Below are 27,887 nucleotides of genomic sequence, written 5' to 3'. Positions count from 1 at the left end.
TCAGAGGTGTGTATCGGAAGACAGATGAGAGCTCAGAGGCTGTGAAGCACTGCCTGCATGTGGCGAGACTTTCCTATCAGGGAAGATGTACCCTCTTCCCAGGGTGTGACAGCCTGGCTCAGCCAGAGAGCGGAGCCTTCCTTTAGAGAAGCGACAACCTACCTGGGAGGACGGCAGCTCCTCATCACTGCTCTCTGAGGAGTCCTCTATGCTCTTCTCTGGGGCTGCGGGCGCTGAGGCTCTGCTCTTAGCAGGTTGGGAGGCACCACCCTTTGGAGGGGACAAGACTTGAATAAACATGTGACAGGGAAGGGTGCCAAGGTGGGGAGGAAACGTGGCACCTCTTGTGCTGATTCTCCAAGGAAAGTGTGGGCTGCCTTTCTTTCCTTTCTTCCTTCCTTTTTTGAGACAGGTTTCTCCATGTAGCCCTGGCTGTCCTAGAACTTATTCCATAAACCAGGCTGGCTTTGAACTCACAGAGATCTGTTTGCTTCTGCCTCCAGAGTGTTGGGATTAATGGTGGGTGCCACCACTGCCAGGGAGACAGTGTGACCTTTCTGCATGAGCCTTTTGGGCGTAGGCTTCATGGACCATGTGGTTCAAAGCCATACAACTTGTCAATCAGCGAGGAAGAGCTGGCGGTGAGGCCAATTCAGTGGATGCCCAGGGAGGGCTCTATGCCTCCCGGCATGGGTGGAACTGTACTCACGCAGCAAGTAGGACCCAGGCTGCCAGATTCTCAAAAGAAGCTAGAATATCTCAATTTGTATGTGACACTTCTTACTTCCTGTAGGATCACGATGGGCTGAAACTGGCAGGGACCATTTCTTCTGATGATCTCTACTGCCATCTTCCTAAGATGCCACATCAGATGTCATCACCTATTAATTCTAACAATGCCTGAGCTCAGACTTGACCTGTTACCTAAACAGAGCCAGTCTCACTGCCCTCTGCAACTAGGACAAGACTGGACAATGGTCTAGGTAAGAGGCAGCTTCTCTATCTTTCCCATTCCCTGAGCCCAGGCTTCACTGAGCCAGGAAGTCCCTCCTTAGACAGAGGTTGGCAACATAGCCCAAGCTTCCTTGTGGCTCTCTGATAGGGGTATCTTTGCAGGCTGCCCTCGTATACCTTGGCAGAACCTGCCTAATGCATGGGACTTCTGTGCCCAGTGCTGCAGAGGACCCATGAACTATAAGTCATCCTATCCTAGGATGGCCTTGGTTTCAGATTTACAGCACATCTCATCCAGAGGACTTGGGGGCCCCAGGGGCAAGCGATGCTGGAGTTACAACTTCTACCTGCTCCTACCAGGCCAAGATCACTTTATGAATAGGAAGTTAGTGAAGGTGGCTCTCAGGCCACTCACCTGGGCTGGGATGATGGCTGATGGCATCTCCCCATCACTGTCCGATTCTTCACTACTGCTCTCTGAGCCTTCTGTCTTCCCTGTCTGGGCCTGGGCAGATGTAGGTCCTGTCTTCTTGGTGGCTCCTGGATGGGCTCCTTTTCCAGGGGACTCCTTGGCAGGGGCTGAGGCAGCTCTAACCTGAGAGGTTTTCCCCACAGGTTTTGTCTGGAGAAACAGCAAGGGGAGAGAGTTGGAGGACCCAGGTAGATGCTGAGACATACAAAGCTGTGCCTACAGGCCTGGCCCAAACACACTGCTGTAACCCCAGCTCCATCTGGTACCTGAGCTGGTGCCTCTTCTTCACTGTCAGACTCTTCTTCACTGCTGCTCTCCGAGTCCTGCCCTGCTCCAGCCACTAGCCCCTTCTGTGCTTGCACTGCTGGGGCCCCTGCTTTCCCTGTGGCTGGCACCCTTGCAGAGAGAGCACTGTTCTGGACAGTACTCATGGGTGGCTTTCCCTGAATTGAGAGGTGGCAATGGGGTTAGAGAAGGAGGGGGACAGGGTAGGTCCTTCTAGGTCAAGCTTCTACTAGTGTGTGTCTATGACTAGAAAAGAGGATTATCAATGCCGTATCACTGCTAGACCCCCTTTTAGACTTATCCTAACTTGTTTTGTTGTTTCTGGTCCCACTTACCTTGGATGGGCTCACTTTTCCAGATGCAGATGTTGGCCGTTTGGCTGGAGATGCCTTAGTGGGAGGTGGGATGGCTTTGGCCTGAAGAGGTTTCCCCAAGGGCTTAGCCTGGAAGGTAGGAAGGGAATCAGTAGGGTGGAAGGTGACGACCTGCCATAGAGCAATAATCAAAGAACATTGGTACTGCAGACACTGCTTATACTCTTTCCAACTAACAGCAATGTGAACTCAAGAAATCACCTGAGCCAGGGGCGGTGGCAGCACACACCTTTAATCCCAGTACTCAGGAGGCAGAGGCAGGCAGATCTCTGTGAGTCTAAGAGTGAGTTCTAGGATAGTCAGGGCTATATAGTGAGACCTGTCTGTAAGGATTCAGACATTATGCTGGCCTGCCTCTGTCACCCTGCAGAATGCACTCAGGCAGTACCCTGGTCAGTCCATGGTTCCATTGCTACGTAGACTGAATGCAGATGCAAAGGACCCCTTTAAAAGAAAGAGTCCAGCCTACTTATGCTCTCTCTCTTTTCCTGCTGTTTCCCTGGGGAAGACAGGACTTTGCCTGTCTCCCTCTTCTCTTCTGTTCTGTCTCTGTCTCTTTACCTTATTTTCTTACCTCCCCTTCAATAAAACTTTCAAAATGAATCACATCTACAGGTCTCTGTTTCCCCATCCGCCCCAGGGACCATGATCCTCCAGGTTGTAGAACAAAACCAGGGATCTGCCACCTGTAGTACCAGCCCATTTATTCTTTAGTCCTAACACTGTCTACAAAAACAAAACAAAAACAAACAAACAAACAAACAAACAAAAAAACAAAAGAAAAGTCACTTAATTTTACTGGGCCCCACTTTCACCTCTATAAAAGGAGTATAATAAACTACATCTACGAAGTATCTACAAAAATAAAGATTGTATGTCTAACACAGTACCTGTCACTAACAAACAATCACATTTCACACTGTACAGCCAGTAGGTATAATCCTACTCAGACAAATCTGGTTTTTAGGTTCCCTTTTAGCTAGCCGTCATGTCATTAAACTCTACTTAATAGAATGGAAGTTGAGTACTGTATAAACAGTAAACTTAAGGAGGGAGCTGGGGCTCTAGCATCCACCTCAGCCCATAAAGTATAAACTGAGTAGGAGGCAACAGAACAAGACAGAAACATTGTTTCCGGCTTTTCTGTTTAACTGCATCCTTTTTCCTTTTAAAGTTTTTTTTAAATATGGATGAGACTTTGCCAGTGCATGTCTATGTGTCACCTTCATACCTGAAGCTGGTGGAGGTCAGAAGAGTAGGAGTATCAGATGGTTGTGAGCCACCATGTGGGACCTAAACCCAGGTCTTCTGCAAAAGCAACATCTCTCCAGATGATAATTGTGCTAATCTAGCTATTATCTACAGAATTCCCAAAATATCTGTTAGGGTGTCCAGCTTGCACAAATCTACAGGATCCAGAGTAAGCGCAGTGCTGGGAATGGAAACCAGGGCTTTGTGCACGGAAGGCAAGCACTCTACCACTAAGCTATGGTCTCAGTCAGTGTGAGACATCTGACAAAGACTTTGCCGGCAACCCCAAACTAGTGTGAAAGGGTAGCAGCACTTCAGGCCCTGACTTATTCAGATATCATCCGGTCAGTGTCCAAGTAGCTCCAGCCCCTTAGTGCCCCTCATGTGTATAATAGAGTCAGTACTTAAGGAAGGTCCCCACAGCGCAGACTGTGACAAGGTCATTTTCATTTCTTCTTTTCATGGGCCAGATAGCATGGCTCTCAATTCTGCCACCAGCAGCCTAGCCCACTGCCAATAAGGCAGGTGCCTGGGCAGTAGCTGGGCAGTTGATGTCCTACCCACACCCACAAGGGTAGATTTCCGATAGGAGTGTAGCTAAAGCCCCAGGAATAGCACCATTCATCAGATGTACAGCTGAACCTGAAATCAGGTAGCTTCCTCCCAGCCTCTGCCACTTACCCTGCTTCTGGTGCTACAAAAGCCAACTTTCTTTGCTTTTGTGCAGACTGCTTCTTGCCTAAAGAGTTTCCCCTCTTTATTTCACCAGGTGACTTTCAGTTCCTCACTAATATGACATTCCTCTATCTGAGGTACCATGTTTGGCTAACCCTACTGCAAAACTTGACAAAGCAGCCCCACCTTATTCTGTTGGAATAGTGTGCACGTGACCACACCCTGTCCAGGTGGGACCTTGCTCAAGGCCAAAGCCACAAAACTCCTGCCCAGAACAGCAGTGGACAGAGTGCATGGGACACATCCAAATCTGTGGGAACCTAGAGCCAAGGGGCTCAGGAAACAGAAGGCAGGGGAACTTGAGGCCCAGTTGAGTCTGAGCCCCAGGATTCTGAGCCATCCTCAGTCGTGGTCCAGGGTGGCTCCTCCCTACCTCACCTGTGCTGAGGTCTCATCTTCCTCACTGCTGGATTCCTCCTCGCTGTCCTCTGAGTCTTCCTGAGCTGTAATCCTGACATGGGCAACTGTAGGCCCCGGCCTCTCAGGGTGCACTGGGGCCATCCCTTGTCCCAAGTCACCTTTCCCTTGGAGGCCCTTCCCCACAGACTTCCCCTAGAATGACAAGGGGATCAAAGGGTTTCACAGGGGCCTGCAACACCCCATGGGGGACAGCAGTGAGCCACCTGGGCAAATGTGGGCCTCACCTGCACCCTTGTAGTGCCAGGAGCAGCTCCTGACCCCTCCTCACTAGAGGGTGCGGTGCTCACTCGCATAGAGGAGACCATGGCAGATGCAGGGGTGGCTGGGGTGCCTTTCCTAGGGGAAGCTTTTGTCTGCTTTTCCAGATCTGGTTTGGCCTGTGGACAAAATACAGGCGAAGGCTAAAGGAGACCCCTTGATTTCCAGGCCACATTTGTTTTGGGATGCAGCGCCTACTGGCCTCCCTATCAACCAGACCCAGAGAATTCTTAAAAGGATGGGTATCGATTAGGGCGGTACCAGGCCAGCCAAGCGCCCGCCCTCTCTTCTCTGGTCCCCACCTGAGCTGGAGCAGAAGCTGCTGGGGCTGCCTCCTCTTCGCTATCAGTCGACTCTTCACTGGACTCCTCACTGCTCTCTGAGTCTTCTTTGCGCCTTTCAATCTTGACCTGGGCAGCCACAGGCCCTGCCTTCTGAGGGAGTGCAGGGGTAGCCCTTTTCCCCAAGGCTTTTGCCTGGAATGAGACACATGAGAGGAGCAGAGAGCCTCAGGAAGAACACACACATGTAGCATTAGAGACCCAGACAGCAGAACCTGAGTGAAGGGTCTAGGGCTGGCAGGCCATGTAGGCTCCCAAGGCTTACCTTGGCTGGGGTCACAGCCCCGTCGTCAGAGTCCTCACTGCTGCTCTCTGAGTCCTCTTCTACCTTTCCCATTTGGACTCCGAGAACTGCTGACCCTGTCTTCCCAGGGCAGGGTGGGCGGGCGCCTTTTCCCGAGGGCCCCAGGCTTACAGTGGAAGCAGGTCTGACCTGCTGGCTTTTCCCCAAAGGTTTCACCTGTGAGTGACAAATGGCAACATCAGGGGAAGATGCTCTGGCTCTGAAGAGCCAGGATCATAGCACGCAGGCCTTTCTAGACAGGGCACAAGACTCCTGGTCTCACCTGGGCAGAACTTGTGCTTAGGGTCACAGCTGCGGGCGTCTTGCCACTGTCGCTCTCTGACCCCTCACTGCTGCTGTCCGATTCCTCCGGCTTCCCTGCCTGGGCCTGAGCTGCTGCAGGGCCTGCCTTCCCAGAGGTGACTGGAGGAGCCCCTTTCTGGGAGGACCCCTTGGCAGGGGTTGAGGTACTTTTGACCTGAGGGTTCTTCCCGGAAGGCCTCACCTGGTATGAGAAAGCAAGGAGTGAATCAGAAGGGACATAGATGTGTGCAAAGTTCTGACAGAGCAGAAAGCATTATCTGGGACCAGCTGAGACGACAGCAGCCTTCTAGGTCTAGGCTGTGACACTCCCTCCCCAGGTTCACCTGAGGAGTGGTCATCACAGCAACTGGCTCTTCATCCTCACTGTCGGAACTGTCCTCGCTGCTGCTCTCTGTCTCCTTCTCGGGCTTTCCTGCCTTGGCTGGGGTGACTATCGGCCTAGTCTTCTCTGGTGGTGCTGAGGTGGGCCCTTTTCCAGAAACCTCCTTGGCAGAAACCGAGGCAGCTCTGCCATGAAGAACTTTTCCAGGGGCCTTTACCTGGTGAAAAGAGAAAGAACAATTCATTCTTCTAAATCCCTCTGGTGATGCCATTAGGGAAAAGCCCAGTGGCTCTCGAGACAGCAGTTCCCTTCTCTTATTCACTGATCCTAGCTACCTAGCTGTCTTGCCACTGTCACAGTGAAGCTAGGATCTTCACTGATCCTAGTTGGTTCCTTGGCACCAACCAGCTCCATATCTTTTAGCATCAGAGACCTTAACCATTTCACCTTGCCACCACATCCTTAGCTTCCAGTGACATCAGTGTGAGTGGCCATGGACAGCCCCAGCACAGAAGTGGTTAAATACCTAGCTGGCTCTGTAGTACAGGCATAGGCCTCTGAGTCTGGCCAGCTCATTAAACAGCTGGCAGGGGTCAGACAGAGAAGGATTATAGAGGTAGTTGGTGAGGGACAGCCTGAATACGGAGAAGTAAAGCTCCTCTGGGCTTCCTGTGGTAGACAGCCAATGGGACCCCAGAATGCCTGTCTTCAGTTCCTTGATTCTGTTCCCACACTAGTCCTCTTTTCATCTACCCTCCCTGCTGTACTCAGCAAGGGCTCACTATTGCTACTAGGGTTTGCAGGGTGGCCACAGGCCTTGTCTTCTCATAAAAGTCTTGTCCTCCCAGTCTTAAATTTCCTAGAAAATAAGTGGCTTAAAAGCTGCTTTTAGCTTGTCTCTACAGATGAGAACCAACGCTGACATTGCAGCCCCGAGTAGGCAGGGTCCGTAGACCTGTAACTTACCTCAGAGCCTCAATAGCCAACTATGCCCCCTGCCCCCTTCCACATATCTCCTTCCGGATCCCTCCTTGGCCACATCATGTTGTCAACACCTCTTCTTTACCATCTTAGTAATTGCCGTGCAAGTTTCCCCCACCCCCAGTCCTGGATATGCACTGCCCTCACTTGCTCCTCCTTGCTCTAACTCTAAAGGCTTTTTTTTTTTTTTTTTTTTAAAGCCCTTTTTGCTTGTCCCAGGGCTATGAGATTGCTAGCTGAACTATACTTCATGGGAAAGACGTCCAAACAGGAACAGAATAGATTCCCTCTAGCATTTTACTGCTCAGGGTCTGGTTTGGCTAGAAAAGCTAAAGAAAGAACCAAGAACTTAAAAATTCTCAAGACTCACCAGGGCACTAGTGGTGGTTTGAATGAGAAAGGCCTCCACAGGCTCATATGTTTGAATACTTGGTCCCCCACTGATGGAACTGTTTGGAAGGATTAGAAGGTGTGGCCTTGCTCAAGAAGCTGAGTCACCATGATTTGAGGTTTCAAAAGCCCATGCCATTCCCAGTTAGCTTTCTCGCCACTGGTGGATCAGATGTAAGCTTTCAGCTGCTGCTCCAGCTCCATGCCTGCCTGCCACCCTGCTCTCTCACACGATAGTCATGGACTCTATCCCCCTGGAACTATAAGCACCCAATTCAATTTTCTCTTTTATAAAGTTGCTTTTGTAATGGTGTCTCTTCACGGCAATGGAAAAGTAACTGAAGACAGCATGACATAGTTCATGGGAGTAACCCTGGAATTTGGAAGGCCAAGGCAGTAAGAGTATGAGTTAGAGGGTAGCCCAGACTACAGGGAGAAACTCAAAATGAAGAAAACCACAGGTCTTTTCCTAGCAAGGCCAGCTATGCTGAGGGCAGTAGTATACCTGTCACTATGGAAACCAAGGCAAATAATGTAATCACCAGAGTGTATGACCTGCTCCCAGGGATTAGCCATTCTGGGTGCAGTGTGGGTCCAAAGGGCCATTTCTACAGTACTGAAGCCCCCTGACCAGCTGCCATTGTTTTTCAATTGCCCCCACTCTTCTGCCTCTCCATGAACTCTAGAATGGGTCTTTCTTACACTGCAGGGACCAGCATCAGGAGCCCTAGGCAGTGGGCCAAAGGACAGCCCTCCCTGAGCTCACCTGGCTAGGCATCCCAGCAGGAGGCTCATCCTCACTCTCAGAGTCCTCTTCACTGCTCTCAGACTCTTCTGCATGTGCAGTCCTCCCTGGAGCGGCTGGTGTACCTTCTTGGAGCCGGGGCATCCCACTCCCTGACTTGGTAGGGCATGGGGCTGTCCTTGCAGGAGGCTCCTTGGCAGGGGCTGGGGAAACTTTGGCCTGGGCTGGTTTTACTGAAACTTTCACCTAGAAGCAGGAAACAGAAGTAGCAAATGAAGAACCATTTCCCTTTTGCTGTCAAAGGGGTGTCAAGCTCTGTGGCAATGTGAATGAGAACGCTCCCCCTCTTAGGCTCTTGTTTGAATACTTGGTTCCCAATTGCAATAACTCTTTGAGAAGGATCAGGGTAGGCTTAGAGGTTTCAAAAGACTTGTGTGCCTCCTGCTTGTGAATCAAAATATGAGCTCCCAGCTGTTCTGCTGCTATGCCTTTGTTCCACCATGATGGACCCTAAATCCAATCAAATTCTTATAATTTGCCTTGGTGTCTTAGTCACTGTTCTATTGCTGTGAAGAGACACCATGTCCAAGGCAACACTTGTAAGAGAAAGCATTTCATTGGGGGCTTGCTTACAGTTGCAGAGTGTGGTAGTTTGGATGTAATTGGCCTCTATAAGCCCATAGGGAGTGGCATTATTAGGAGGGGTGGCTTTGTTGGAGTAGGCACTGTGGAGGCAGGCTTTGAGGTCTCATATATGCTCAGGCCATGTCCAGTATCATAGACTACTTCCTGTTGCCTACAAGTCAAGATGCAGGACACTCAGCTACTTCTCCAGCATCACATATGCCTGCACACCACCTTGTCACACCATAATGATAATGAACTATATCTCTGAAAATGTAAGCCAACCCAATTAAATGTGTTTCCTTTGTAAGAGTTGCTGTGGTCATGGTGCCTCTTCACAGCAATAGAAACCCTAAGACACAGAGGTTTAGCCCATTATCATCAAGGAAGGGAGCATGGCAGCATGCAGGCAGGCATCGTACTGGAAAAGTAGTTGAAGTTGAGAACTACATCCTGATCCACAGGCAGAGAAATAGGGTCTGACACAGGTTTTTGAAATTGTTGAAACCTCAAAGTCTATCCTTAGTGGTGACACAATTCCTCCAACAAAGGGCACAACTCCTAATCCTTATAATCCTTATAATCCTTTCAAAAAGTTCCACTCCCTAGTGACTAAGCATTCAAATGTATGAGCCTATGGGAACACCATTCTCAGCAATGAAAAGTAACCAATACAAGCCCCTTCCTAAAGGCACATTCTCTCCCATCTCCCAGAGGCAGGCAGAATCTTACATCTTTTCCCCAAAAAGGCAGAGTGTTCAAGGGCAGCACAAAGGTTTATAGGATACCTTTGGGGCAGAACTCAGCCACCCAGCCCATTGACACACCACAGGGTCAAACTAAAAAGGGGACCCTCAAACTAAAAAGCATCTGCCTGTGGTAGCTTATCCAGGGACAGGCACCTGGTATCTGTACTGGCATGAGTTTCTTCCTAGGAATTCCTTAGTGTTGCAAATTCTGACATGCCTACGGTAGCTGGTAGGTCAGTCAGCCCCTGCTCTACTTCTGTATCTCATGCCCAACACAACCCTTTGGTATCATGTTCTTCCCAAACATCTCACTGCTGCCAGAGAGCCACACTGGTTTCTGGTCCACCAAAGTGGTATACTTTAGTGCTGGACTGTCAGGAGCAAGGCCTGGAGTGAGGGGATCCAGAGGTATCCTTATGTCTTACTAGACTCAGGGCTCAACAGCAAGGGAGAAGGTAAGGAGCAGCTTGTGGCCACATCTTGGATAGATGGGGATGGCTCAGCCTTCACAGGGTCACTGCATTTGGTGGGGCAGCACCATAGTCACTGTCATCAGTCTATCCCTGGCTCCTGCTGGCCCTCCCTCTAATCTGTATAACCTTCTGATATTAGGATACAACATTGGAATTTAAAGTTCATGTCCAAGATCCAACAGCTGAAATGAAAACACCCTTGTGTTTTATATAAGCTTATGGCTTTGCATAGGGCTGTAGGTTAGCAATACCTGCTAACCGTATTTCTAATGGGACACCTTGGTTGTTGCCACTGGCACCTTGTCACTGTTATGACAGCCCTCCAGTGGGCCTCACTACTTTTACTTGACACTTTTTTCTAGTCCAGGCCATAGCAGCAGTCTTTGAGAAGTTCGGCCACCTCATTTTGTGCTTAAAACTCTGTGACAGCCCCTCAATGACCCTAGAAATAACCCTACCTAACGCCTACCTCAGACAGAGGATCAAGGCCCTGCCTTGTCTAACTTCATCTGCACCACATTCCCCTCACAAGAAACACAAGAAATTTTGGAACTATGTGCTTCAGAAACACAAGCTCCCTCCGCCTGTCTCTGCCAGCCGGTGCTGTGACTTCTGTCATATCTGCTCACCGGGTGTCAGGCTGACTGCTATGGCTTTCTGTTTTCCTTTCCCACTGCAGTTAAATATCCAACAGTGCCGACGGAAGGCAGGAACTCTGCTTACCTGGCTCACTTTGCATTCTAAGGTCTGGTGTCAAGCACTCAAAATTCAGAGATGAGGCTGCAGACCAAGGTTCCTGTCCAATCCTAGCCCAGTACCTACATTCATCATTAAGCTCAGAGTCCACTAGGTAGCCTCATCCCTGACCATGTCTACTCAGGATCTCTGCTCCTGTGTTTTCCTCTCCCGGCACTCCGTGCCTACCACCCAGGAGGATGTCTCCCTCTCGTAACACTGGACCCTCGTGCTCAGCACACCCTGAGCTGTACCGTGTTCTTCATTCCACGACTCCCTAGCATTGACTGTAACCTTTCCAGCTGCTGACACAGCTGCTGAGCTGCTAACTGACCCCTGGGGTTCGAACACCAGCAAGGCTTCTGGGAGGGTCAGAGGCTGGAAGATAGCCATGCCCAGGGACAGGTGGCCATTACCTCTACGTCTGTCTCATCACTTGAGCTGGAGGTGTCTTCACTGGAACTGCTGGCTTGGCCCGTTGACAACACTCCTGAGGGTGGACACATGGGATTGAGTGCCCTTTCCACATTCACCTCCCTTCCCAGTGCCCCCATGACAGCTGCTAGAAAAACCTAGGTGCCGAGCACTCTTTCTCACCTTTACAGGGTTATGTATCTGCTCTGACCCAAAGTTCCCCAGCTGGGGTGGGGAGCCTCACTACCCATTTTTGCACACTCCTCTGAGGCCTTGTTAAGGCAAGCAGCACCTGATGGTTAATCAAGTCACTCTTTACTATCATGCTGGGGCATGGGGGACAGGCTGGGCAAATACCTATTCTGCATAAGAAATGGAGACAGGCCATAGTGGTCCCTGTAACCCACCCGAGAGAGGAGCCAGGACACGCCATCCTCTGAAAAGCCCAAGTCTTGTTGGGCAGCTGACCCAGGAGGTCAGGAAAGGGAGAAATGGCTGTTTTTATGCAAGACCCTGACTGTCAGAGACAAACCAGTGTTCAGAATGTCTTAAATAGCATAGCAGTGCTTAGGCCCACCTCCCTGGCCCGGGCTCTGGGGGCCTCTCACCAGGCTTGGCAGTGGCTCCAAGGGCTGGGACACTGCCCTCCTCCTCAGTTTCGGAGGCCAAGACAGTGTTTGCCAAGGGCTCTGCTGACTTCTTGGGTGACTTCCCAGAGAGCAGGTGGACCACCGCTTTTCCTGATGCAGGTTGCTGCACAGAGTTCACCATCTTGTTGGCTGTCTTGGTCTTCGCCTACAGAGTATGAGAGGGATGAGCAGATGTCATGACAGAACACATGAAAAACAGAGCCCCCACATGGCCACTTCCTACCTGCTTCCCTAGTCTAAGGGCAGTCAGTTCCGGCCTGTAACAGCCAATTGGTCTGTCACCTTGTCCGTACAATGAAGACATCTTTGTCAGGCATTGAGTGCATTACCATTCCTGCTTTGCAGTAAGCAATAGTTCATTGTGATACCATTACTTTATCATTACTTTTACATATTATTGCTACGTTCTCTAGTTTAGGTGACATAATCATTTATGTACCTGCAACTGTGTTTATAGATTATAGACAAAAGACATTGTCTAAGTACTTTCTGACTTAGAAAATCTGTAGAGTGCATAAGCACAGAAATCTTATTTATGATGGCATTCCACTGCCTAGCAGAGCCCACAACACACCAGGTACTGGAGAAGAGCTACTCAGTGAACAGGTGAGTGTAGGGAGAGGAAGAAAACTGCCCATGTGCCACGTGGCTTGAGGTAACAGGTATAACTTCTATATTTCACAGAAAAGGCACCTGAGGCCAGACAGATGAAGATGCAGACCGAGCCCTACCACCCTATTCTGACACAGGAGACTATGCTCTACTGGGTATAACTCCCACGGGTAATAAATAACTCAGAAATAACTCACCTGGGCCTTTTCCTTCATGCTTGATGGCAAATCTGCAGCCGTGGCTATGGAATTGACAGATGTCGGTCTTGGGACTGGAAAACACAAACACTGTGAGCAAGGTGTGCTTTTCTCATCTGAGAAAGATGGGCAGAGTTCAGCCCATCTCAGTCGCACTGGTGCTGGCTGCTTGGTGCTAGGGTGAGGACCCAAGGCCTAACCCAGAATCATGAGCAAGAGCTCTGTGCTGCATCAGCTTGCTTACCATGTCTATCCCTGAGCAACTCCCAGCTGCTCCATGGCACGAGACTCAGAGGTTCCCCAGAGGGAAGACAGGCTTACATTCCTACCAACCACTACTACAAAACATGCCCTGACTCTGGCCAGCGCTCTTTGCATAGGGTGCCAACCCTTAGTCCCTAGTCACTGGCAGGCAGGGCAGTGATCAGGTGGCTAGTCCCAGGCAACAGAGAGAGCTATGTGGAAGTCAAGTAGTTTCTTGGTGGAAATGGTGCTGACCCATGAGCTGGGCCTAGCTGGAGATGTTGAGATTCAGACTATGGATGGTTTTAGGGAATGGTCACTTTAGATCTTGGCATTTAGTGGAAGCTATCATTAAAGAAGACAGTTGTTGAAGTGAACAGCAGGACTGAATTCTTTTCTTTTGAGACAGGGTTTCTCTGTGTAACAGCTCTGGCTTACAGAGATCCACCTGCCTCTGCCTCCTGAGTGCTGACATTAAAGGCGTGTGCCACCACCACCCAGTAGTACTGAATTCTTTCCTGGCACTTCAATGTTCCTTGTTCTACACTCGTGCCAAGTTTTCAACACATCCAGAAGTACAGAAGAACACTAAAAACACCTGGCTCCAGCCTCTGATGTAACTTCTATCAACTTGTGGCAAATCTTAGTTCACACACACCGCCTTGTTTTCCCCTTCCACATCACACACTGTTTTGAAGAAAAAGCTTGACATCCTGTCATTTTACCCATGAACACGTCAAAGAGGACTCTTACATTAAGCCAGATGTGATGGCACATGCCTATAATGCTAGTACCCAGAAAGCCGAGGCAGGGTGTTCCTGAGTTTGAAGCCAGTCTGGGCTACGTAGCAAGTCCTTGTCTCAAGAAGAATTAAGGAAAAACAACAACAACAAAAACCCAAAATGTAAAAGTCAATCACAAGTCCATCGCCAAAATTCTAAAAATCGATTACTGGCTCAAGAAGATTGTAGGCTGGGGGGTGGGGGATGGCTCATATGGGACAGGACCCACTACTGTTGTTTTGATGTGAAATTGCTCCCTTGTATATGTATTCACCTTTCTGCATTGGGTAGCAATGCAGGGACCCATAACTTGTCAAAGTTGAGAGTAGTGTCTACTGAGCTCTCACTACAAAATGGGACACAAATCAAGTCTATAAGGCTCAGGGAACATTCCAGAAGAGCAGGTAGAAAGAAAGCAAGAGCTGGTGCAATGCTGTCTTACGGATATGACAAGGTCATTCCCAGGAACTCACTGTAGGCAGCAGCACTAACTTGAGTACAATGAAACACAAACATGAAAAAGAAAAGAGGACACTAAGGTGGGAGGACATACTGAAGAACCCAGGGGGAGCCAGGTATGATCAGCAACATGTATTGAATGAAACTGTCAAAAACTAAATCAAAGTTACTTTAAACATTGGTTACTATCAAATAGTCAGTACAAACATTTGCTATTTCTGTTTGAAGCAGGATGTGGGTCTGCCACATGCACACAGGTGACACCTGTTTGACTGGAAGAAGCAGGGCAGGCTTATAAGCTGCCCACCAAGAGACACGGGTAGGATGTGATGGGGACAGTAACAGGAACCCCTGCACTTTTCTTCTGTATGCTTTTTATATACAAACTGGGCCTGTTTTGCATTTATGATTTAAGATTAAGATATAAAATATATAACCAATATCCTCTCAAACATCTGGCACAGCATACACAAGAAAAATAAATGAAAGACGGGATTGTAGAATTTGTAAGTGGCAAGAATGTGGGCAATTTCTCCCCTGCCTTCTCTTGAAGCAATTTTCAAATGTTCTATAATGAACATTTTATAATGAATCCTGTATTTCTTTTATAATCAGAAAACCTGGTTAGAAACCAAGAAACTGGACCAGGCGTTGGTGGCGCATGCCTTTAATCCCAGCACCCAGGAGGCAGAGTCAGGAGGATCTCTATGAGTTCAAGGCCAGCCTGGTCTACAGAGTGAGTTCCAGGACAGGCTCCAAAACAATACAGAGAAACCCTGTCTTGAAAAACCAAGAAAGAAAAAAAGAAACCAAGAAACTGTCTTCTACATAAGTAATATGACGCCTTCAAGACAAAGAGACACAGCAAATGCTTGGAGGTGTTACAGCTGCTGCCAGGAGCGAAGAGACCAAAGGGCCTCTAGACCACTCTGCTATCAGCCCTACCACACACTGCCAAAGTAAGGAGAAGATCAGTGAGGTTTGAATGAGAATGTATTTGAATGTTTGGGTCTTAGCTGGTGGATTGTTTATACAGGCTAAGGAGGCGTGGCCTTATTGGAGGTGTGTCATGGGGGGGGGGTGATATGTGTCTGGGGTTTCAAAAGCCCACAACAACCCCAGCCTTTGGCTCTTTGTCTGCAGACCAGGATACAAAGTTCTCAAGGAATGCTCCAGTGCCTGCCAGCCACCATGATGATCATGGGTTAACCCTCTGAAACTGTGAGCAAGCCCCACAATTAAATGTTTCCTTTTAAATACATTGTCTCTTCATAGCAAGAGAACAGTAACTAAAACTACCAGCAACTCTTTAAACAGCCCCAAGGCCACTCATAAGTGGGAACTGTCAACACCTTCTGAAGTGGTCCCAACACTTGCACAAATGTGGTCTCCTTCCTTTCTTTAGCAGGAGCATCAAAAACAGTCCTTGAGGAGTGAAATGAACAGATGTGTGGGCCTTCTTTTCCTTTTTTCTTTTTTCTTGAAACAGGGGCATAGTCCTTGCTGAACTGGAACTTACCACATAGACCAGACTGGCCTCAAACTCAGAAATTCATTTGTCTGTGCTGAGAATAAAAGTGTGGACCACCACACCCAGCCTTCCGGGTCTTATGATTTTCCCTGGGATCCTCAGAGTTTGGGGTCACAACATCTGCTCCAAAGGAAGGGCTCCCTGATCTCCCACTGAAAAAGCCCCACCTGTTCTGGGCTTATGATAAAGGATGATTCAGAGGGGGACACTGCTGTAGAGCAGACTGCCACCCCACAGCTGTCCCAGGGGCAGGCTCCAACCCCACACAGCACCCAGCAAGGAAGGCTCTTACTGGCTTTGGCAGTTTTGGTTTCTGCCTCCTCTTCCTCCTCCTCTGAGCTCTCTGAGCTGCTAATGGGGTCTGACACCCGGGACTGCTTGGCTTGCAGTGATGCATCATCCTTTGCCTTCTGTTTCTGGCCGAGCTCTGAGGTCCTGTAGGACAGGGGAGACAGGACACATCCATCATCTGATACTCAGTCTTCACAGGTAATGTGCACACACACTAGAGTTTAAATAGTGACACCAACACAGTGTGGAATTATCTGCGCTCTGAATCCTCACCCACTTCCTAAAGTACTATTCTCAGTGTCACAAGCAGTCAAGGATGTTACAGAATAGCAGAAGCTTACAACCATCAGGCGACTGGTGACAGCCCAGAGGGCACTGTACAGAACCACCCAGAACTGGGTCCTCCTCTTGTGCTGGGGTCCTTGCGTCCCCCGCCCCAACTTGAGTTTGGTGCAAAGAATCTCTGCTAATGGCCCTCCCCCACAGCACTCTGCCCTGTCACCCAGTTTCATTTCCTTTTCTGTCTCCTGCCAACTGCTTTCTGAATGAGTTCCCCTCACTGCACAAACAGGTCCCAGAGAGGAGGACAGCAACCCACTACAGTTCCCCAGTGCCTGACATATAACTGGAGAAAGAATCCATTAGGGACTGGCCTGGGTCAAGGAGGAAGCAGGATGGGGGTGGGGGGAGGGGGCAAGAGATAAGATATAGATAGTCTGTGTGTGTAAGGTCCAAGTCTTCACTCAGACAGCTTAGTTCCCTGAACTTTGACCTTACCCTCCCACCTGCAGGAAGTCACTGTCTAAGCCCCATTCTTTCCAGCTGGGTTTGACACTGCTGACAGTTTGGGATAAGCTGCCAAGGTCCCTTCTCCTAGGAAAGCCACTTATTACATGTATCAGTTTGTTCCACCCGTCCTCCCAACAGAATGTGAGTTTCATAAGAAGAGACTTTCCCTTTTTCTTGGTCGTTCTCTGCTTTATCAAGAGTAATATCTGAGGAGGGTACTGAGGCATGGTTTCCACTGGCCAGTTCTAGGATTTTATTAAACAGACCACCGTGTTTGAGCTTCACAACGCAATGAGATAATAATATTCACTTCACAAATGGAGATAATCTAGGAGCTCACAAAAGTTGCTCAAGGTCATTCAACTCATTTCTAGGTTTGACTTCATAGGTAACTGCTGGTCTAGGCTGGCTTGGTGGATGAGATCTTTGGTCCAGTCTGTACCTCTCACCCACAGAGAAGAGCCAGAGGCAGTAAATAGTGTGTGGGACAGCTCAGACATGGCTTGCTGGGTAAGTTAGTATAGTAAGTAACACCCACACACCTGGGCAGGACAGAGAGAGCAAGGACATGGGCCTGTGCTCTATGCTTGCCAAGCAGCAGAGAAGTATTAAGTATGGACAGGAGGGTGACCTTAGCTCTCCCCCAGAGCCTGGCATCCTCTGTCTTCAGAGCTGTCATAACGGAACATTCACCATCAACTCCACTTTTCAGAAGCTCAGATAGACTCATGTCCAGGGCCAGGCTCCTGCCTTCACTAGTCCTTACTACCATCTCCTTCGAGTCACCCCAGCCTCTTTGATTACAATGTGACAAGGAAGAAGAAACCAGCTGGGCTGTGGTGGCACACGCCTTTAATCCCAGCATTCGGGAGGAAACTCAATCTCTGAGTTTGAGGCCAGCCTTGTTTATAGAGTGAGTTCCAGGGCAGCCAGGACTACACAGAGAAACCCTGTCTCAAAAAACAGAAACCGGGGCTGGAGAGATGGCTCGGAGGTTAAGAGTACTGAATACTCTTCCAGAGGACCTGAGTTCAATTCCCAGCAACCACATGGTAGCTCATGACCATTTGTAATGACATCTGGTACTCTCTTCTGGTGTTCAGGCATACATGGAGGCAGAATGTTATATACATAATAAATAAAATCTTCTTAAAAAAAAAAAAAAACAACCCAAAACCGAAAAAGCCAAAAACCAAACAATCCAAAACAAAAAAAAAGGAAACCATCTGTTCCAATTCTTTTCTGTGACAGGATCTCACTATGTAGACCAGGTTGGCCTTGAACCTAGAGATCCTCTTGCCTCTGCCTTGAGATTAAAGGTCAGTGCCACCACAAGCTTTTTTTTCTTTGGGGGGGGGGGTCGAGACAGAGTTTCTCTGTGGCTTTGGAGGCTGTCCTGGAACTAGCTCTTGTAGACCAGGCTGGTCTCAAACTCAAAGAGATCCATCTGCCTCTGCCTCCCGAGTGCTAGGATTAAAGATGTGGGCTGCTACCACCACCTGGCTCAAGCTTTTATTCTTAAGAGATCCATCTTTCACTGGGTGTGGTCGGACACTCCTTTAGTGCCAGAACTGGAGGCCAGCTTGGTCTACAGAGTGAGATCCTGTCTCAAAAACAAAACAGCAACAACAAAAACAGATGGGCTCCAACTCAGAATGTCTCCCCCTGTGATAAGCTACACACAGAGATTACCCATATATATGATATAACCTGCCTTTTGAAGGTGACAAGTGTCCACAGTGGGCTATTGGATCATATCTTAGACCACATTAGTATATTACCTTGTGGCAAAGATGATCAGTTATGGTAACCCTGTTCTATCCCTTCCATTCCACCAGACTTACTGTTGCCAGTGTGTATAGATGTCCAGAAGGGTGGTGGGCTGAGTCAGGAAACTCTTCTGTAGAGAAATAATAATAGAAAGCTCCAATAAGTACGCAGTCTACTCTGTAGACCAGGCTGTCCTTTAACTCAGAGATCTGCCTGCCTCTGCCTCCTGAGTGTTGGGATTACAAATCAAAGGCATGCACCATCACTGCCTGGCTGGTTCAAGGGTTTCAGTTAAAACAGAGGAAAACAGGTACCAGGCCTAGGCCGAGGATACACTGTGTAGAAATCAAGACTGAACAGCCAAGTGCTCTAATGAGTCAAAAGAGACACACGTAGAGGGGAAAAAAAAAAAAAAAAAAAAAAAAAAAAAACCAAGCCAGCACCCAAACAGATTGGCCTAGAGTCTGGAAGAGCTCCTACTCACTGGATAACTCATCTCTTATCTCTGCAAACTCCAGGATACTTCTTTACAGCTCAGTAAACATAAGATGGAAAGGGCTGCTGTCAGTCTGAAGGGCCCTATCTAGTCAATTTGATTCTGCGCTAACTCAGGCATAGTGTCATAATAAATAAGTTGGACCACCAGTTCCTAACAGGGCTTTGTCATTCCTGTTACTGTTCTCCTTCTTGCCAACCACACAGCTCAACTCTCCACTTCTTCCTAGTCTCTACTCCAATGTCATCTTCGCCATAAGACTTCTCTGACCACCTTAGCTGTAACTGGAGTCTGACATTCCATATCTTCCTTGCTTCCCCTCACTGTGGCCAGCACCTGCCACAATCTAGACAGGCTAATCTACAAGCTTATTTTTATGTATCTGCTCTGTGAGAAGAGGTACTCTTGCTTGGGCACACAAACCATGATGATGGGCACTATGTCCTGCTTCCCCTATCTGTTAGGGCATCAAGGTCCAGGAAGGTCAGGAAAACCACATATAACATCCTAAAGCCCAGCAGCCTTCGGTTTTGAGTTCGTTTGTTTCTGAGACAAGTTCTCACAACTTAGCCCTGGGCTGGCCTTGAATCCATTATGCAGACTAGGCTAGCCGTGAGTTCACAACATATCCACCAGTTATTATATATCTCACCAGTGATTACCACTGCTCTTCTGGGAAGATTACCCATGGATCATTCCAGCCTCCATCTCTTTGGGAGACTCCATAGTCATGGATTTCAAACTTCAGGTACAGCAAACTTTCTGGAGGCTAGAACACTCAGAAGCTCCATTCCAACTTCAGGGCATCAGCACCTATAACTACCCATCTCCCTTGAGCTCTCCAAACCAACTACTACACCCTCAGAGAAGCAGTCCTGGGTATTCCCCACCCAGATTCTGCCAGCCATGTTTTAACATCTCAAATCTCCCATTCTACAGCTTAATACAATGTTAACCGTACAGAACACTTGTGATACTTTTGTGAGATGAGCAGGGAGGCCTGAGACTGGCGGTCCCCATTTCGTCATCTGCACCCCAGGGTCAAACTAAAAGTTGCCAAGTGGAAGAATTACTGCACCATGAGTTTGAGTCTTGTTATAACCGAAGACAGTCAAGGGCCTGCACGCCCTGCATTCCAGATCATCAACTAAGGGGGCCTTCCTCTCCGTGTTCCAAACAAGGATGATGACAATCCACCCCGAGACCAGCGACTAGCAGGGTGCCCTAGGAAAACTGCATAGAGCCACGTGGCCTGAAACTAGGGAAACTTAAACCTGCGGCTACCGGGAACCGGGGCGGGAATTACAAAGCTGCATGCCTCGGATCAGAGGTTCCGGCCCGCCCACTGCACCGACGAGGAAACTGAACCCCGGGAGGCGGCTGGAAGTCGCAGGGGTTAGAGTAGACCTTAATGCTCCTCCTGCACCCCTGGTCCCGCATCTCGGACCCGCGCTGGCCGGGTCTCCAGGGAGGGGCGCGGGCTACTGCTCTCTAGGTCTTGCACTTGGCCCTCCGACGCTTACCTGGCCGCTCTGTTCCTTCACTTCCCTCGCCGCGCGGACGTAGCCAGCCTGCAGCAGGTGATGGTAGATGAGGGGAAGCAGCTCCCGCCGCTTCCTGGCCTCGGCCATGCCAGAGATCCGGCCAGCCTATTCACGTGCACGCCCCCTAGCCCCCCGCCAGCCTCTTCCCTCGTGCCCTAGGACCTCATGCTCCTCACTTCCGGCTTTGCGTCACCTAGCCGTGTGGCGCACTGGGAAATGTAGTCTTGCAGCTGGAGTGGGCCATACCGTCCGAGAGGGCGGAGCCACGAAGGCTAATCATCTCTGCCATTGGTTTGGAGGCGTGGCCTGATTTCGACCCGCCCTCGGGACGGCCATGATGGAAAGGGCTCCTTCATCTTAATTCTGGTTTACTTTTTTTTTTTTTTTTTTTTTTTTTTTTGGTTTTTCGAGACACGGTCTCTCTCTGTAACAGTCCTAGTTGTTCCCTAGCTGTCCTGGAACTCACTTTGTCGGTCAGACTGGCCTCGAATTCACTGAGATCCGCCTGCCTCTGCCTCCCAAGTGCTGGGATTAAAGGCGTGTGCCACCACTGCCCTTGAAGGGCTTTATTGACCTGGTCTTAACGATAGGGCATCTTTATTCATCTTCGAACTTTCTGATCACTGGCCCCAGCTTCCAATTACTCATTATTTCATACAGTATTTAGGTCCAGGCATCAGTTGTCATTAGTGTGTTGAATCACTACATAAATCCTTACCCAAACCCTATATGTTAGGTTAGCACCCAGCTAGGCTGAGGACATGTAACGAGAAACAAAACAAGCAGTTGACTTCAAAGATCACCCAGGCTGGAGATACAGTTGACAATTACAGTTCAAGAGAAGGCAGAGCCCATGGAAGCATGGAGGAGGGGCACCTAACCCAAAGAGACTTACATACATTTAGATTCAAAGACAGGAGACCGCCTCCCACACCTCAGGTAAGGTTTCTTTGGGTAGTCCTTGCTGTCTTGGAACTCGATCTGTAGACCAGGCTGTCATCGAAACCGCAGAGATTTCCCCTGCCTCTGCCTTCTGTGTGCTGAGATTACAGGCTTGCATCACCACCGCCCAGCAACAGCAGAAACGGAAACTTTTGAGCACCGAAGAGAGGACAGGCTGGAGGTACTGCACGAGTCAGAATGTGTGAATCAACTTGTTGTTTAGTAAGGGAACCCCAAACTCTGTACTGCTAGGCTGGAGAGTTGTGAAAAAGAGAGTCCAGAATACTGGAAGCAAGCTTATAGTACCTTTTTCCCAACAGAGTTCTGACATGCTGCAAAGAGAATATAAAACCAGGGGCTGGCAGTGGACCATGCCTTTAATCCTAGCACTCAGGAGGCAGATCTGGCCAGCCTGGTCTACAGAGCAAGTTCCAGGACAGCCAGGTTTACACAGAGAAACCCTGCTACAAACAAATAAACAAAGAACTCCAATGTGGGCTGCTGTGTTTGATGAGGGGACACTGACAGGAAAGAATGGGAGTGGCCTGGGGCATATTTGAGGCCGCTGTTAATTTCATGGACAGGTTAGAAATCTACTGGTAGCTTTCACTCTAGGAATGTTATATCTGTCAATATACATTTTCATCCAAATTCTGGACTCACATATGATTAATCTTCAGGGGTGACTGGACTTTAGAATTACCTAAAAGATACTCCTATGGGTGTGTCTAATAAGGCCTGTCTGGGTAGGGCATCCAGACTGAAAGCCTAACCAAGGCCTGCCTGCATTTTTTTTCTTTCTCTGCTTCCTGGCCTGCTGACATGTAACCAAAATTCCTGCCACCATACCTTTCCTGGCATGATGGGCTGTGAACTGTGACTCAGAATAAAGTTTTCTAATTTAAGTTGTTTCTTGCCAGATATTTGGTCATAGGAACAAGAAAAGTGACAAATGCACACCCTAGGGAGAAGCGCAGGTGACTAGAGCAAACGTGGTGTGTGAGGAAGCAGATTAATGTATTTGGACATTGAGCAAATATTTATTGAATAGCTACTATTGGAGACCAACTGGTCTGTACTCATGAAAAGCTTACAAGGCTAACAAGGCAGGCACATGCTAAGCAAATAGCCATAGCATACACTCAAGGGCCAAATCACCTTTTCTTGGGGAATGGTAGAGTGTTTGAAAGACACACTGAAGTCATACTCCCTGGTTTTAAATTTTGGCTTTGCTTCACATTAAGTGGGCTTGGCAAGTTTTATAATTTCTCTGTGCCTTAGTTTATCTGTGAAGCGGAGATTATTGCCATTTCTACCTGCAGCGGTTGTCAGGGGTGGGGGAATAGAGTTACAAGCAGAAATGTTTAGAAAGGTTCTTAACAATAGAATGGATTACCTTAGTAATTACTCTAAATAACAGGAAGAAGAAGAGATCCTTTTCTTCTTAGGGGAAGTAGAAACATTCCCAGAGGAAGTAGGGTTTATGAAGAAACCTGAGTTATGTGTAAGGAGGTCTGGGTTAGAAGAATCCTGGTCAGAGGGGCACCTATTAAAAGAGCTTGAGGCAGAAGGTACAACTGAAGCTGGGAGTGAGTGATGCTGAAGCTGGGAGTGATGCTGAAGCTGGGAGTGATGCTGAAGCTGGGAGTGAGTGATGCTGAAGCTGGGAGTGAGTGGTGCTGAAGCTGGGAGTGATGCTGAAGCTGAGAGTGATGCTGAAGCTGGGAGTGATGCTGAAGCTGGGAGTGGTGGCCTATGCCTGTAATCCTAGAACTCTAGAGGCGGAGACCGGGGATCACTCTGAGTTGGAGGCCAGTCTGGGTTTACATAACAAGTTCAAGACAGCCTGGGCTACATATACAGTGACACACTCTCTCAACCTTGCCTTGTTCTGGATAAAGGCACAACTGAGGGAAGAGGCAAGTGGAAGGAACCAGAGGTGGACTATAGCAGGGGGACTGAAGAGCATAAAAGAATAGCAGAAGGCAGACTACATATTAGAAGTCTTTTTCTTCAGCTTGAGGGTGGTTGGAGAGCAGTGGCAATGTGAACCCTAGAGGGACAGGATACCATATGAATTGAATGGGGCCTGTGTGAGTATCCAGTGGGGAGTATAATGAGGGGATATTAAGAGCTAGAACGAGCCAGGTGGTGGTATCACACGCCTTTAATCCCAGCACTCAGGGAGGCAGAGGCAGGCAGACCTCTCAGTTCAAGCCCAACCTGGTCTACAGAGCTAGCTCCAGGACAGCCAAGGCTGCACAGAGAAACCCTGTCTTGAAAAACAAACAAACAAAAAACAAAGAGCTATAATGATGAGAGATAGAGGCAGCATGGGAGCAAGCAGAGGATGGAATAACATCTGTGACATAGAAGAACAATGTCCTGGGGTGGTCCCTAGAGCTGTCAGAGACACCACTGATTCCTGTTGACATGAAAACATGAGGCAGGAGCAGTTCAGGACAGAAGGATTATGGGGAGTCTGTGGAAACAGGTGGGCAGGACCTTTTAGATGAACTAACAGGAAGAGAACTTGGAGAAAGAGTGGAGGGAACAGGGGGTAATAGGAAATAGAGTGTCAGTCCTGCCTCAGATATCCTGTGGTTAGTAAGCACACATGGAACATAGGTGTTTGCTTTCCTCTGTGTGTATGTGTGCTGCTTGGGATGGGGTTGGGAATGGAGTTCAAAGCCTTGTGAATGCTAAGCAAGCATTCTACCCCAGCACTATACCCCAGGCCCCTAATGGGTACTTGGAAATCTGGTTTGGACGCAACTTAGTCTGAGCCACAAAATAAAAAAGATAGACATTTGTCAATAGAAACAGGTGGACTCTGAGTGTGTAGACACACTGCTCACCAAGAACACACAGAGAGAAAGAAGGTGGTACCAGAGGTGGTTTTGAGGCATGTCCACAGGTTAGATCTGTTCAAAAGACAAGCCTGCTGAAGAAACAAGCCAGAGGGTTGGGCACCTGGGAGGGAACTGAGTGAGGAGTTTCAGGAATGTGTAATGGTGGGGAGTGCCCCAGGGATGCCAGAGATGGGCATGGATCACAATTGATCAGATTACCATCGTGGAAGATTGACTCAAGGAATGCTGTATGCAGAGCAGGGAGGGCTGTGGAGGCACTTGCTGTTGGGAAGTTTTGTGTGGAGGGGAGAAAAACGTGTGTGTGTGTGTGTGTGTGTGTGTGTGTGTGTGTGTGTGTGTGTGTGTGTTTGAAGAGGTGTGTTTTGAGTTGGAAGAGACCTAAGTTGCTTTAAAAATGGATGCAGACCCGGGGGAGAGATGCGGGAGGCATTTTAGGTGGAGAAGCTGGGGAAAAAACTGGGAAGCGATGTTTGAGGGCGTGTGGGAGGGAGGGATCAGGGTGTGGGTGGAGGGCTGGTCTGAGAGAGGGGGAGGAGGGACTTCAATAGCGAGAGCCTGGAGAGAATGGGTGCACATGTGGATGTAGGTTTGCAGTGGGATGTTAAGGGAGATTTCATCTTGAACTTCTATTTTTCTCTTCGTAGTGGGAGGCGAGGTCTGCTAAGAGTGAAGAAGAGGTGGTAAGGAATTGGAAGGAGGGAGAGTGATCATTCAGAACGGCAAGCAACTTACCCTCAAGATCCCTGGTGGCCTGATGGATTTGATGACCCAGATGGGGCTGATAGTGGCCCATGGTCTGGATCCTAGCCCATGTTGCTGAACAATTTCTGTGGCCAGGGCTTACCTGTTCAGAGGCAGGCAAGGAAAGCACTCAGGGGGGTTATCCAGGGCTAGGGTTTTGTCACACAGCCAGAAAACAAAAGGGTGTGGGGGTCTAGGGTGTTCCCAAAAGACCATAGTGCCCCACCTTTAGGCCCTAGGAACTAAACTGATAGGGAAGGCACGTGAATGGTTAGTTTTTTGGGATTCAGCCTTCAGAGACCAGGAACACCTTACGTTCGGGGAACTGGAGACCTGAATCTAAGAAAGTTGGCCAGCGGGTGAATGAGGAGCCTGGGATTCTGCTTGCTTGCATACTTGGTTGCTTGATGTATATTAAGGACTAGCAGACAAGATTCAAAGACCCGTGCTATTTCTTATTACCCTCTCCTCACAAGTTTCTCCTCCTCTGAGGCATTCACACCCCAAATGATAAAGAAAACACCCTTGAAAGGGCTTGTGATGTTGTCTGACCACAAGGACCCACCCCCAGCTGGGTGGCTGTACACAGTAGGCTCTGGTCAGTAGTGGCAAGTGCCTTGAGAAAACATCAGGGTGCCTTGTGCCAGCAGGAATGTGAGCAGAGAAGGAGCTGGGTGTATATCCCCAGCCGACCCTGGAAGGAATGGAGAGCTAGTATTAAATTAAAAAACCAAACTTAACTAAACCAGGACACTCTAATACCTCAATCTGGCAGCAGGTTGTTTTGTTTTGTCCCTAATAAAATTCATTGTCAGATGCCTCTTTGGCAGACAATTTCTTTATTTCCTGGATTTCTAAATCATATCCTTCAGTGAATTGCCTGAGGTCCCAAACACAAAATTAAAACCCATAATATGCAACATGGCGACAGTCAAGGCCGAAGCAAACAAAGATGTGCATTAAAAACATTAGCCTTGGAGCGTTTCTCTACCAGTTAGGAAATTTTTACTTTGTTCATGAAAGAAGCCAGAAGCTTCCAGAGCACTCAACTTAAATGTCCGTGGGCAAAGCAGCCTGCCTTTGTCACCTCAGGTTCCCAGGCAGGTCAGGAAAAGAAGGGAAAATGGACAGGAGGGAGGGCTCAGTGGTTAGGAGAACTCACTGTTTTTGCAGAGGACTGGTGTTTGAATCACAGCACCTATGTCAGGTGGCTCATAACTGCCTATAATTTCAGCTCCAGGGAATCCAATAGCCTCTCCTGGCCTTCTTGAGCACCTCTTCTCTTGGGCTTATGCTCACATACATACATACATACATACATACATACATACATACAATTTAAAATCATAGTAATCGTTTGATTTTTAATTAATTAGTTAATTAATTAATTTGAGACAAGGTCTCACTATGTGTAGCATGGGCTATCCTGGAACTCACTTTGTAGACCAGGCTGGCCTCAAACTCACAGTGATCTGCCTCCCTTTTTGTTCAAGTGCTGGGTTTAAAAGCATGCACTCAGCCAGACATTGGTGGCACATGCCTTTAATCCCAGCACTCTGGAGGCAGAGGCAGGCGGATCTCTATGAGTTCGAGGCCAGCCTGGTCTACAGAGTGAGTTCCAGGACAGGTTCCAAAACAATACAGGGAAACCCTGTCTTGAAAAACAAAAACAGAAATGAAAAAGGGTGTACTCCTATGTTCAGCGTAATAGTAATACTGAAGAAGAAGAAGAAGAAGAAGAAGAAGAAGAAGAAGAAGAAGAAGAAGAAGAAGAAACAACTGAAAGGAATAAAGTCCATTCAGCAGACAGGAGTTGCTCTCTACACTCTTCCCAGCAGGAATGGTTCTGCTGCATTGGGGTGTGGTAGTGGGGGTGTAGCAGGACCAGGGACGATCAAAGAGCTTTTATTGCTAAGTTATGCTGTGTGGCCTTGTCTCTTGTCCTCTCTGGTCCTCTGAAATAACCTTGTGTTAAATGGGTGTGTGAGCAAAGGCTGTTCTAGCCCTGGACTCCCTAGAGGGGCCTATCTGGGAAGGTGGCTTCTGTCATTATAGTCCCCCTTTTCCATCTTCTGATTCTTTCTGGCCTCAAGTCACTACAGCCCGCAGTTTTTCCAGTTCCTCTCACAGGACAGCAATTTCTGTTTGGTGTTTTTCAGTCCAGATAAAGCTTTTGAAGGTCATCAAGTTGTTACTAAGTAGCATGTTATGCAACTCTAAGACATAGCCAGACACCCCCACCTTCCTAGGCCCCTTTAGGCTGTAGCCCTTCCAGTCCAGCACATCCCTACCATGTTCCCAAGCACAGCCTGCCTTTGATTTGAGTCTTGTTCTTTCTCTCCTTCCCTCCATCCCTTCCTTCTTTTATTCCTTAGGGTGTTCACAGAATACACAGAACCCTGTGACCCTCTCTTTCACTTAACAGTAACCTGGTAGATGCATTTCCCCTGACACCGAGGTCTGCACAGGTTCAGGAGTGGACTCAAAGTGGGCCCGTTTTTGTGAAGTGCATTTGGTGAGCCAGATATAGACCTCAAGGCTGCTAAGCACCCACCGTAGAAGACACCTGAAGTGGTTAACAGCCCCACTAATAGATGAGGAAACAGAGGCTTTGAGAGGTGGAGGCCTGGGCCACTGCTGGTGGTACATGACAGGATTTGGGTACTACCAGCTGCCATGGCCTCTTAACCCCACCAGGCTGTACCATAGACACTAACCTCACCCAGGCTGGACCGTAGACACAGATGATGGAAGCAGGCCTATGACATGGGCCTTATGATTAACCTACAAATGAAGTGCAAGAAATATATGCTTATTGTCTGAAGTCTTTGGCTTTT

General features: G+C 48.6%; 1 protein-coding gene across 9 annotated transcripts in view; it reads right to left on the bottom strand.

Annotated features, from left to right (window-relative positions):
• Tcof1 (treacle ribosome biogenesis factor 1) overlaps positions 1-20,666 on the bottom strand; it is a 34,156-nt gene extending 13,490 nt beyond the window's left edge. For 5 of the 9 annotated variants that reach the window (XR_004768327.1, XM_027402812.2, XM_027402814.2 and 2 more), the window contains exons 1-17: positions 20,474-20,665; positions 18,529-18,584; positions 15,897-16,039; positions 12,590-12,663; positions 11,739-11,925; positions 11,133-11,206; positions 8,157-8,381; positions 6,021-6,236; positions 5,657-5,878; positions 5,356-5,550; positions 5,052-5,225; positions 4,716-4,868; positions 4,450-4,623; positions 2,047-2,154; positions 1,693-1,869; positions 1,370-1,576; positions 163-270 (exon numbers count right to left, since the gene is read on the bottom strand). Coding sequence is in view for 8 of the 9 variants with exons in the window: in XM_027402812.2 (XP_027258613.1) it covers positions 163-270; positions 1,370-1,576; positions 1,693-1,869; positions 2,047-2,154; positions 4,450-4,623; positions 4,716-4,868; positions 5,052-5,225; positions 5,356-5,550; positions 5,657-5,878; positions 6,021-6,236; positions 8,157-8,381; positions 11,133-11,206; positions 11,739-11,925; positions 12,590-12,663; positions 15,897-16,039; positions 18,529-18,584; positions 20,474-20,581 (2,601 nt within the window). In the remaining variant the exon portion in view is untranslated. Of the gene's footprint in view, positions 1-162; positions 271-1,369; positions 1,577-1,692; positions 1,870-2,046; positions 2,155-4,449; positions 4,624-4,715; positions 4,869-5,051; positions 5,226-5,355; positions 5,551-5,656; positions 5,879-6,020; positions 6,237-8,156; positions 8,382-11,132; positions 11,207-11,738; positions 11,926-12,589; positions 12,664-15,896; positions 16,040-18,528; positions 18,585-20,473 lie in introns of all 9 variants that reach the window. The other 4 variants (XM_027402820.2, XM_035440127.1, XM_035440128.1 and 1 more) reach the window with 4 other exon arrangements.
• Between the last annotated feature and the right edge of the window lie 7,221 nt (positions 20,667-27,887).

Source organism: Cricetulus griseus, chromosome 2 (genome assembly GCF_003668045.3).
Source record: "Cricetulus griseus strain 17A/GY chromosome 2, alternate assembly CriGri-PICRH-1.0, whole genome shotgun sequence".
Lineage (NCBI taxonomy): Eukaryota > Metazoa > Chordata > Mammalia > Rodentia > Cricetidae > Cricetulus > Cricetulus griseus.
Note: the sequence above shows the minus strand (reverse complement) of the source record. Positions and strands in the feature narration are given on the sequence as shown.